Here is a 12,188-nt window from a genome sequence, read left to right as displayed (position 1 = left end):
TGGACTGAGCTGTCCTCATATTCTCTCTAATTATCTGAACTTGCCTTTCAGCTTCTTGGATAATCTCTGGCCCAAATAATTGACTCTCTCCTGTCTCACTCCAATACAGAGGGGTTCTGCACTTCCTTCCATATAGAGCCTCAAAGGGTGACATCTTGAGACTGGCTTGGTAGTTGTTGTTATAAGAGAACTCAGCATAAGGCAAACTTTTATCCCAAATACCTCCATGTTTTAGAGCGCAGGCTCTCAACATATCCTCTAGAATCTAATTTGTCCTATCAATCTGTCCATCTGTCTAAGAATGATAAGATGAGCTGAAATTTAGCTTTGTACCCATGGATTCATGCAGCTTCTACTAGAAACAGGATGTGAACTAAGTACCTCTATCAGACACTATCTTCTTGGGTACACCATGCAAACACACAATCCTTGATATATACAGCTTTGCCATCTTGGACCCAGCATAGGTGGTTCTCACTCGGATGAAGTGAGCTACCTTGGTCAATTGACCCACTATAAAACATATTGAATCATATCCATCTTAGGTGCGGGGCAAACAAACAATGAAATCTATATTGATTTCCTCCCACTTCCATTCAGGAACCTTTAATGGTTGAAGCAATCGAGCTGGTCTTTGGTGTTCAGCCTTAACTCTCTAGCATCTATCACATAGGGCCACATGTGCAGCTACATCCTTCTTCATCCCATACCACCAATACTTCTTCTTGAGGTCTTGATACATCTTGGTTCTCCCAGGACGAATTGAGTAGGCTGAATCACAAGCTTTCCTCAAGATGGTGTCTCTGAGATCTCCCACATTCGGTACACAAATCCTCTTTCTGAGCCATATAGTCACTTGATCATCCTCTATGAATTCTGGAGCCTTCCCTTCCTTCATAAGTTCCTTGATCTCCTTGATCTCAACATCCTCAAGCTGTCCATTCCGTATTTCTTTCCATAGTCACTCCTTCAGTATGGGCAACTATCCCCAAGTTAAGTTTCTCAAACTCCTTCATCAACTCTTCAGGCAGCTGAAATGCCAAAGCTATGTTAGCATGACCCTTCCAACTCAAGGCATCTACAACCAAATTTGCTTTACCAGGATCATAGTGAATTTCCAGATCATAGTCCTTGATCAACTCCAACCAACGACGCTGTCCTAGATTAAGGTCCTTCTGAGTGAAAATGTAGTCCACCCGACACCTCCAAGTCGTGGTATCCTCCCCCGTGATGTACCGTAGAGGAGCCGCACAACAGCGGAAGACCATGCGGCAATAGGTTGAAGATGACCCTGACATGTGAGTCCCCATCCATTAGTGGTAGGATAGAGGGAAGGGGATGGCTAACGTGAGGGAGGCAGGGGCACTATGGTCATTGCCATGCTCAATTCATGCTAGCACGAGGATGTGGCTCACCACATCAGCAAAAATGGTAAAAGTATAGACTAATTCTTTCTTCAATGACAGATATGTAGGAATTCGTTATAAGAATGGCAAATAATTAAATATCCCGACTTTACTTGCTCAGATCTTAGCTGTTCCTTACCCTGTAGTGTAGGGAGCTTCGGCAATCAGTGGTGGTGGTGGTGGTGGGGTGGGGTGGGGGAGGACCGGACGTGGACGAGTGCAACTGCGGCTAATGTGTGCCAAATCTGACGCGGACAGTGCTGTCCGCAGGCGCCCGCTTTGAAAGCTGCTGATTAGGGGAAAAAATAAAAAGGTTCTGGTGTCATCGTCTTATTGGTCGTAGGCAAAGGTGACATGAGGAACACGCATGTGACGCGACGTCTCCTTCGTATCGACGACTCGGCCAGAGGAACGCCATGGATTGGATGAGCTCTAGACGTGAACACTGCAACATCTCCTTCGACAAGACGAGAACTACCGCGGCTGGAATACTATGATTCACGAGCATCGTGGTAACCTCGACAAGTTTTAGCTGCGGCTCAACTGCATTTTTACTTGCTCCATCTCGCTGTTTCTTGAAGCACCACTATCATCTTCAGCCACGTTTTGTGGGAGATAAAACGAGTCAATTCAGTGTTTTCCACAGCAGTAGGATCTTGATGCCGCTCCACTCCAACCCAAAAAAAAATGAAGCACATCAGATCAGTATATTCGATGTTGTTATCAGCGGAGTGCGGACTAATTCTTCCCAACGCCCGACTTGATTTGATCTTCAATTCCACCTTCCTCAGAATGTAGCGGCCGGCTTAGTTGACTTGGAAGTCTTGCTATAGTGAGACTTCCAATTACCGGTCACTGTTGTAGCAGTGGATGATACCAACAGCATTTGACGAAAGGCTAGTCAAGTCTCCTCAGGTGTAGCAATTGCGTACAGCTAGCCCATGGTACAGTCAAGTCTCCTCAGGTGTCGCAATTGCGTACAGCTTAGCCATGGTACTCGTAAATTAATTAATTTATTAATGGACAAAGACTTGACAGCTGCTGGAAGCTGCATAACAATCTGTCGCGCATTACTAGACTAGACAATCCATTATGTATCTGCCTTGTGCCTCTTTGTAAGCCTATCGTCGGCTCATACTAAGTTGCTATGGCTTCCATCGGCTGGGTGTTACTGCTCTTTCTTGCTCAGCTCCACACACTACTCTCCACCTCCATTGCCCACCGCGCTGATGGTGGTAACCTCACTCACCTCCCTGTCTCATTTTTGTGCCATCCAAACCAAGCTAAGGCGCTCCTCCAGCTGAAGAAGTCCTTCTCCTTCAGCAGATCCACTACCAGGCTTTCATCATGGCGAAATGGTACCGACTGTTGTCTCTGGGAGGGTGTTGGCTGTGACCCTTCGTCTGGCCATGTCACCATTCTCGACCTCAACAACCGTTGCTTGTCAAGTCATGGCTTGGACCCTGCACTCTTCAGCCTCATATCACTTTGGCGACTCGACCTTAGCATGAATGACATCGGTGGAGACAACATCCAATCTGCTGGTTTTGAGAGGTTCACTTTTTTAACCCACCTAAACCTTTCCAATTCAGGATTATATGGTCAGATACCTCCTAGCATCAGTAAACTAGTGAACCTTCTCTCATTGGATCTTTCAACATACAATATTGATTATTCTCTCGGTTTTTATGGTCCAAACTATTATGATTATTATAACAATTTATGGGAATCAAGTTTTGATACCTTTGTGGCAAACCTCAGCAACTTAAGAGAGCTCTACCTTGACTCGGTGGATTTGTCTAATAGTGGAGAAGAGTGGGGCACATCTCTTGCTGCATATGTTCCTCAACTTCAGGTACTTAGTTTGGCTGATTGTTCCCTGAGTGGTCCTATTCATAAAGCGCTCTCGAGACTCCATTCTCTTGTTGTGATCAACCTCCAAGGAAACTTTGATGCAGCTGCTGGTCCATTTCCAGAGTTCTTCATGGATTTTCCCAATTTAACCGTGCTTCAACTTTCTGAGACAAATCTTGAGGGGCGGTTACCCTCTAGACCCTTTCAATCGAAAAATTTAAGGGTCCTCGATTTGTCCTATAATATGAATCTCTCAGGCCATGTGCCAAACTTTTCTAATGCCAGCTCTTTAGAAACTTTGAGACTAGATGGGACCAACTTTGTATATGCCATACCAACGCCTTCTAGTAATTTTGCGTCGCTGAAGGAGTTGGCCCTTAACAGGAATTTAATTTCTGTGGATTTTCTCTCTGCATTCGGTAGACTTAAGTCTCTACACCAGTTGGACCTTCATTGTTTTTTGGATAATGAGTTGGACATCGATTTGGACTCAGGAAGCGACTTAGGTCCAATTTTCTCATGGATTGGCCAGCACAAAAACCTAACAAGTTTGGGACTCTTTGGATGTAACTTCTCTGGGGTACCGCCTATCTTACTTAGCAACTTCATGAACTTGAAAAACTTGGAAATAGATAACTGCGACCTCCCAAGTCCAGTACTTCATGCAGTTGGAAACCTCACGGGCTTGCAAACACTTGAAATGCATTATTGCACAACATATGGCTCCATGCCATCTTCTATCGGCAACCTCACAAATTTGAGAAACTTGTATATATTATCTTGGTTTTCAGGACCAATGCCAGCTGCAATTGGTGAACTCACAAATTTGAGAAACTTGTATATTGAGGGTGCTGGATTTTCAGGACCAATGCCAGATGCAATTGGTGAACTCACAAATTTGAGAAACTTGTATATCGAGTTTGCTTGGTTTTCAGGACCAATGCCAGCTGCAATTGGTGAACTCACAAATTTGAGAAACATGTATATAGCACACTGTGGGTTTTCAGGGCCAATGCCGCCTGCAATTGGCAAGCTCACAAATTTGAGAAACATGTATATCGTGGATTCTGGGTTTTCAGGTTCAATGCCGGCTCCAATTGGCAACCTCACTAACTTGGAAGCCATGGACATTCATGGTTGTCAGATTTCTGGGTTGATACCTTATGCAATTGGGCAGCTCAATAAGTTGAGATGGTTAGTTCTTCGAGGTTGCAATTTTTCCGGAAGCATACCAAGCTCAATTGTTAATTTGACCCAGCTAACAATGCTGGATCTTTCTTCTAATTCTCTCAACGGTACGTAACAATACCCCTACCCACACACACACATATTTGCGATTGCAAAATGCTGTATTATCCATTCTGTGCTATTTAGTTTAAAAGAAACATAGCCCTACGCCCGACATGCCACTAGTGACAAGTTAAACCGTGACAGATGTGTGAGGTGGCCGGCGCCTCTGCTCCCTCCTTGACCAAACTACACCTGCGGGAGGGGCATGAGTCTGCTTGCTCTGGAGAAGCTAGTCAGCCGCACCCGCGCATAAAAAGTTAGGTATATGTAGAGCAAATTTCTAGCTGTCACACATCATACAATTTCTCACACAAAATATGCAAATGTGCAGTATATAGGATTTAACCAAGATTGCTCTTGTCACACCCGGTTTATTTTAATTAACAAAACATATGTAAAGAAAGAAAAATAACCTATGTTGGAATTAATGCAAATTATACTTTATTTAAAAACCTAATCAAGTTTTATTCATAAATGTTCACTAGCAGAAATGCCCGTGCGTTGCTACGGGCCCATACTTGCTCTCACGTTATTATTCACTAATACGTTAGCTTCGCTTCACAATATGTTGGTGCGCTGTCCTAGTCCTCTCTTTGCAAGTACAGTAGTAGAAGACATTTGTGGGTGGTTTAATGCTATCTGTTTATTACCTGGGATCCACACATGGAACTCTTCCAACTCCGCGAACCCAATCTCGTTTCGACAACTCTAGCTCCCGCAGATCGAATGGAATTGATACCTGCTGCTTTATCTGATTGGATGTTGGGGGTTTTAGTAGTAGTAGAGGGAACAGTCGGCTCTGATGAGAAAAGCTTTGCAAGACGCAGTTCAGTTATATCTTAAGTTCTTCCTGTGCTGCAGCCTCAAGTTCAACAATTGTCCTATTCACATAACGTCTCTGAAATAGCAGCAGGACAATATGAAGGTGATTACAATGAAAGAAATAAAAAACTGCATGCATTCTTTAAGTTAATCCTTCAGCGATGGACCATGATATTACCAACACAGTGTAGCATACCAAAGAAATCATTAAACATAAAAAACCTGACAGGGTCAAAAGCAATATCGTTCTAGCTTTTAGTTTGGATAAGAAGATTTCAGATTCATCGAGTCTTTTATTTTCAAAGATTACAGATATGTGCAGGAATGGTCCTGATTATACTTTGGGTTTCAACTTGGTATCTCCAGAGGACTTACCAAAAATCGAAATACTGAATCCGGAGTATATAGCTATATAGCTATATTCAGCTTGATGAATGGAGTATTTGCTTGGAATGACAATGACAGCACCTTTAGACGTGCCCATCGCTATATAGCTCCCATGAACTGCCAGCACCTGGTGTCCGGCCTAAATGACGGTGAGGACATGGCACGAGTTACTGGGTTGTCCATCTCGATTTGCATGTAACCAATAGCTGGTGGGCCCTTTCCTATCCCCTCTAGTTGCATGGGTTGGGCAGCTGCTCCTTCTTTCCAGTGTTGACCAAACGAGGCCTGCCTCTTCTCAAGCTCCTCTGCCAACTCCAACGGTTTCATCGACACTTTCTGTTTCTTCTCTGCATTCTTCTCAGCCTTCCTGCTGATCTCCAGCTGCCCCATTCTCTCCTCGATCACCTTATCAATTGAACTCTCAGATTCCACTTGGTCTTCGATGATTCTGTCGGATCTGTCGGCCTCCCGATCATCATCAAAACTTTCCTCAGAAACGGACCCAATTGGATCCATACTCTGAGCTGATTGCACATAATTATCATCTCCAGTTTGGTCATATGCATTTTCCTCATAGACAACTGCAGTATGGTTCTCAACTTGATCGGTTTCCACCATGCTGCCATTTTCAGCGTTTGCTCATGCCCACTGAAATCGTCAGCGACTATAGAATCAAGGGTACTCGCCTGCACCAGCTTTGTAGACCCAGAACTCTCTTCAATTTCCACTTCTGCATGTTTCTCCTCTTCAAATTCTTCAGTCCCACTCCCACTGGCGGTTTGCTCTTGTCGGTTCAGGAACCACTTCCGAGTTCCCCTTTTCTTCTACCTCTGTTTCCAAGCTTCCAGTGGAAGGGAGCTCCTCGGAAGCCTCGAAGCCACTGCCCTCCTCCAGGAGCTTCTCGACGGGCGCCGAGACTGATCGGCGGGACTTGATTGCAGCCGCGTGCGGGGTAAGGACCGCTCGGGATGCCGCGGCAGCGCCGGCTAGCGCGGCGCCGGGCTTGGGGCTGGGACGTACGCCGCGGAAGAGCGAGGGCAGCGGCTTCGAGTAGGAAGACGAGGCGCCGTTGCTGGAGAAGGTTCTCGCGATGAGGAAGGAGAGGGTCTCCGACGGCGCGGTGGATGTGGATCTCCTCGGGGACGGCGACGCGGGCGGGGAACGCAGCGGCGGGCGTCGCCGGGGCTTGGACGCGGGGTAGGGCCGGTTGGGGGAGATGGAGAGGGACACGTACCAATAAAACAATTGTTCCACCCATCAATGATTATTATTAGGCTTACTTGTCAATGATTAAAGTTAGACCAAATAAAAAAAGATGAACACTTAACTTTAGAAAGATGAACACATGTAATCGAATTAATACATCTGTCGTGTTGGGCCAAACAAAGTTTATTTAGAAAACACATTCATATTGACATTGGTCATTTTATCAATAATTAAGAAAAACCGAGTTATAATTTATCTATATTTTAATTGTAAATATTGAAGTATAAATTATATCATTTAAACATTTAACTTTTAGAAAAGCCAAACTATATGAAAGATCTAAACATATACTTTATGATTCAAGTGGATCAAATTGTTATTGAAAACATAATCATGTTGGTATTAATCAAGTTAATATTTATTTATAAAAGCCAGTGTAAAAGCCTAATCAACTTTTATTTGGAAAAGTTGACTCAGTGTTGAATATTAAAATAATTAACATTAGTTTATGAAAAACCGAGGTGTAGCTCTACTTAGCTTTTATTTAGAAAAATATATGAAGTAAGCATTAATCAAATTAACATTGATTATAAAAAGAGGTGTATAGTAGCTTTTAATTAAGGAAGACATGTTTAACAGGCATCAATAAAATTAATATTAAATTTATTTTCAAAAACATGCATGATGGAAACCATCATTACTAACGTGTAATTTATGTTATCATCAACCTAACACAATAAGAATGAGGTTAAACGGAGCTAAAACAAAGGATCGATGAAACAAGCTACAGGGTCTAATCGTGACTAACCCTAGACAATAGGGGCTAGCAGAGAAGATTTGCAAGACACATCAAAGAGTGCTCGCGAAATTGATAAGGCTCGAGGTTAGATCTGATAAAGATTACAACTTGGTTCGATTGCAAGGATCAGATAAAGTCTATGGGGTTCATTGTAAAAGGAGCAAGACATAGGAAAACTTGTAAACATTACAGGATCTCCAAGTGGCCTAATCACAAAAGCTCAAAGAGCTTCTAATGGCCATGGCGGCTGGCTTCTGACCAGCGGGATTGGGGGCAGTCCGGTCGTGAGGATGGGGATTGGAAGAGGAGGTCAAGGGGACTCTATGGAGGTGCTCACCAGCGGCGGGGTTGTAATAAGTGCCATTTTAAGTAACATAGTGACTATGAAAAATTCAGAAAGAAATCCAAAAGAAAAGAGAAGAAAAATGGCAAAAAGATCAAATTCGGCCAAATTTTGACCAAAAATTTGAATTTCAAATTTGAAATTCAGAAAAAGTTGTCCAACATGTGGAATACAAGTATGGGATTATTTGGAAGCAAGGAATCGAAATTTGGAGCTGAGTTGGTGCTAAATATCTCAAAAGAATCAGAGAAAGAAGAAGAAAAGGGAAATCCCGTTTACTGTTCCTCGTCCGACAATAGGTTCAGAGAAAGCAGTTCCAGAGTCTGTTTTCAAAATTCAATTCTGAAGAATTTTCCAACCAAGTGTACTAGAACAACTATACCATGTTGAAATATAAACTTTGGACTGCAATAATCATGTGTTGTTGGCCAGGAATAGTAAAAGGAAGGAAGTCAACCTCGAGCTCAAAGTCAGCACAAGATCACAAATGACTGAAACTCTGAAACTTTTGCTAAGTCTGAATGACAGTGTGGTCTCAACTTTGGGATTGAACTCAGAGCCATTTAAATCAAAAGAGGTACTTGTTCTTGTGCAAAATGGAAACTTGGGAGATCATAGTACACCTTTGAGAAGAAATTGGACTGGAAAAACAAGACTTAAGTCCTTAAATTGGTTCCCAATTTAAAGTCCATATCACTGTCGAACTGACGAACAGCAAGTGCAATTCAATCGACATTCAGAGCTAACCCGAGCTAAACTTCAAAAATTCAGTGAATTCGATCTTTATCTCAAGTTGACGCCAAAATAAAAGATGAAGGTCTTGAGTTTATCTTCAAGTTCTGTTAAAACACGAGAGGCCATCGGATCAAGGATCAACCGCGGAGAAGCTCTGAAGGTCACGGGCGGTGACTGAGCACCGAGACGTGGCGCCGCCGCCGTCGTCGGTCATCCGCCAGCGCAGCTAAGCTAAGCCACCTCCTCGCCACATACACCTACGGCTAGACCACGGTGTCACCCATGCGCGCGGTGAAACCCTTGAATATCTACTGCTCCCGCGCCGCCGTTTCACTGCCTCTCTTTTTACCGCCGCCCGTGCCTCTTCTGTCAACCACCGCCGCCAAGCAAAATTCGACCACCTCCGAACAGCTCTCATCGATTCCTTCCGTCCGCACCTCCGCCTACATCCCACCAATAACCCCAGCAACTTGTTGCTCAGCTTCCTCACCGCAACACCTTGTATCGCCGCCGCTTCTGTCCGCCGCCGCCGCACCGCCCGCTCTCGGTGAGAACCCTCTCGCGCTGTCTCTCTTTCTTCTTGAGCAGTCGTAGTCGAGTCCCTAGAGTCCTAGGATGGTGTCGGGGTAGTCGTTTGGCTAGGTTGTGCCGTAGTCGCGGGTAACGATGGCCGGCCGGGGGTGTCGCCGCCCGTCACCGTGGAGGAGGTAGCTCCGGTCACCTCCAGGGAAGCTGTCGCCGCGCGCGAGGTCGTGTAGGGTTAGGGTTGGTGTTGTCGTCGAGACCCGCCGCCGGGAGGGCGCCGGCCGGCGAGCCGCGCCGCCCCCTGTTCCGGTTGCGTTTTGGCGGGAGGAGGAAGAAGGTGCTGTGCACCGGGCCCGCATGTCAGTAAGAGAAGGGGGAGGAAGGCGCGGGCCAGAGCGGTGCGGTCGTCTTGGGCCGGCGTTTCGCGGCCCAGTAACGCGCGTGCGGTCGGCCGGAAAGGAAAAGGGCTGGGGGCCCAGCGGATGCAGGCCGACGTCGCGTGAGAAAGGAAGGAAAAAGAAAAAGGGGCCATGGGCCGGTGTTGGGCTAACAGGAGAAAGGGAAGGAGAAGCGGCCCACGGAGCCCGTCAGAAGGAGTAAAGGGCCAGCGGGTAGGGGGAATAGGAGGATAGGTGGGTCCGCGTCGTGGGGCCCGGTACGCATGAGAGGGGGGTAGAGTTGAGCTGCGTAAGAAAAGTTTTCCGAGGGAATTTTCGGGAAAAAGTTAGATTTCTTTAATAAAATAATCCGTTTAAAATCTTTTTACACCATTTTAATCACAGAAATTTGTAGGAATGTCCAAAATTAGTGAAACCAATTTCGTTAGGCTTGTTTTATTTTCCTTTATGCATTAAAATTTTTACACCCTAGGAAAATAATAAAAATTTAGGTATTTATTTAATGCCTTCCTTTTAAGGTAATTAAATAAATACTTAATATTTATAAAATGTATAAAATATAAATAACACTTTATTAATCACAAATAATCCATAACTCATAGGAAATTAGAATTTCAAGATAGAAAATAATTACCACTTTTTCTAAAAATAAAAGAAAAAGCTATAGGAAGGGTTAAATAAGAAAATAAAAATATAGGTTAATCTTTTTAGATTTCTTTTGTGTGTTGACTTACAACTTACCCATGATAAGTCGTATAGTCCTTGTTGGCTTGCAACTTTATCATGAAGGAAAGTTGTATAGTCTGTTGTTTAAAAAGTTTGCATTCTAACCCCTGCATATATACCGTAGATCCAGAAGCGCCGGAAGAAGATTACTGGGAATTTTCAGAAGGACCTTTGGAGTCCGAGGAGGTGTTTGAATTTGTCCCCTGTGAAGTGAATCCGTCGGCGTCTGCTAATCTTTTTAACGATCAAGGCAAGCCCCGGTGCATTTATACCTATCTATTTTGGAATCGTTATTTCATGTGACTAGTTATAGGTTACTTGGTTATTGTATGCACTAGGTCTAGGAGTTGGATGAAACCTATTCTTGTGTATGATCATGCCTTGAATTAAGGACATCTTTGCCACTTGTTCAAATCCTAGAAACCACCCAAGTCTAGAATTGCTTACTTGCTTACATGCTTGGTTTACCAACCTTAGGGAAAACTCTTAATCATACATGCTGTTTATGAAGGATAGTTTGAAGTATAGAACCAGACAGAAGCTAGAGATGTAGTTCTGTCTGCTCATTAATCTGCTTAAGGACCGGGCCGTGTCTTAACCACTGATCAAGTGATAACATCTGATCACTTACTGGGTATGGGACCAGTAAAGCCCAGTAGGTTAGTAAATTCTATGATCAGGAATGCTTCGTACCCGCATTTGACGTGCTGGAGATTGGCAGGGGTGTAGCCTGAAACTCACATGGGGATCAGGCCAGACGTGGGGTCCCATGTGGGGGTGCATCCCTGGGTCCGGGTAGTTGTGTTCCTAATCATTGACTTTACTAATCGAGAGGTTGCTAGTACGACCTGGACAGTCGTATGATGCGGGTGATCGGGTGCTCTCCTGCAGGATGTAATCTGATCCGGATCGCCGCAATTCTCGGTTATGAATGCACTTGATCACCGTTGAGCTTCGTAGCATGAACTCATGTGATATAAAATTTTTGTTGCCAAGTATTGTATGAATCAACAGCTGTGATTGCTTTTACTTCTGTTACCATCTAGAACGGTTAGGTAATAACTTAACTAAACTAAAAGACAAAACTAAGGCTTCACTCGTAGTAAGCTTTTCGGCAAAAATTGTGTCAACCAAGCACACCTAAAGGCCGACATGCATTCCAAAAGAAAAACTATTATAGTGGTTAGTTGGGTAAGACTTGCTGAGTACCCCGTACTCAGGGTTTTCCCCTTGTGGTTATCTTTCAGAAGCTACCCAAGAAGCTGTCGAGGAGGAGACCCCGAAGACCTAGAGTATTGACCTGAGTCTCTCAATACTCTAGCAAACCGTTTATCAACGCATCTTCTCCTAAACTACTTATGTTTAATCTTAGAGCTTGTCTAACTATGCATCACTAAGTTTGTTTCAACTTGAAGTCTTGTAATAACTCGTACCTCTTAATTATGTATGTAAAAATGTAATGTTTGTTGATGTTATCCCATCGCGGATATTATCCTGATGTATGGTGATGAAACACGCCGTGGATCTTTCGAGGAGTCCTAGGGACACTCGACGGACTACCGGACTTATGCTGTTTTAGGTGCGTTTCGGATAATTGCTGCTCCGACAGCAATTAGGCGCACTTAAACCAGCTTAAGCTGGGCGGTTCCGCCACAGCTGGTATCAGAGCCGTAGGTTGGGCTAATCAACAAATATTA

At 44.2% G+C, this 12,188-nt stretch overlaps 1 protein-coding gene and 1 long non-coding RNA gene across 8 annotated transcripts in view; one reads left to right on the top strand and one right to left on the bottom strand.

The window, feature by feature from the left end:
* Positions 1–2,510: 2,510 nt before the first annotated feature.
* LOC101775987 (receptor-like protein 12) overlaps positions 2,511–12,188 on the top strand; it is a 39,983-nt gene continuing 30,305 nt past the window's right edge. For 3 of the 7 annotated variants that reach the window (XM_022827673.1, XM_022827675.1, XM_022827677.1), the window contains exon 1: positions 2,511–4,555. In XM_022827673.1, the coding sequence (XP_022683408.1) occupies positions 2,554–4,555 (2,002 nt within the window). In that variant the 5' untranslated portion in view covers positions 2,511–2,553. Of the gene's footprint in view, positions 4,556–4,694; positions 4,812–10,615; positions 10,742–11,738; positions 11,797–12,188 lie in introns of those variants that run through there. The other 4 variants (XR_002678256.1, XM_022827676.1, XM_022827674.1 and 1 more) reach the window with 4 other exon arrangements.
* On the bottom strand, positions 5,176–9,388 carry LOC111257666. Its single transcript, XR_002678257.1, has 2 exons — positions 5,748–9,388; positions 5,176–5,448 (listed from the first exon to the last, which is right to left on the bottom strand). It is a non-coding gene; the product is annotated as an uncharacterized LOC111257666 (long non-coding RNA).

The sequence above is a fragment of the Setaria italica genome, chromosome VI (assembly GCF_000263155.2).
Source record: "Setaria italica strain Yugu1 chromosome VI, Setaria_italica_v2.0, whole genome shotgun sequence".
Lineage (NCBI taxonomy): Eukaryota > Viridiplantae > Streptophyta > Magnoliopsida > Poales > Poaceae > Setaria > Setaria italica.
The sequence above is the reverse complement of the archived record's forward strand: the minus strand, read 5'-3'. Positions and strand labels throughout refer to the sequence as shown.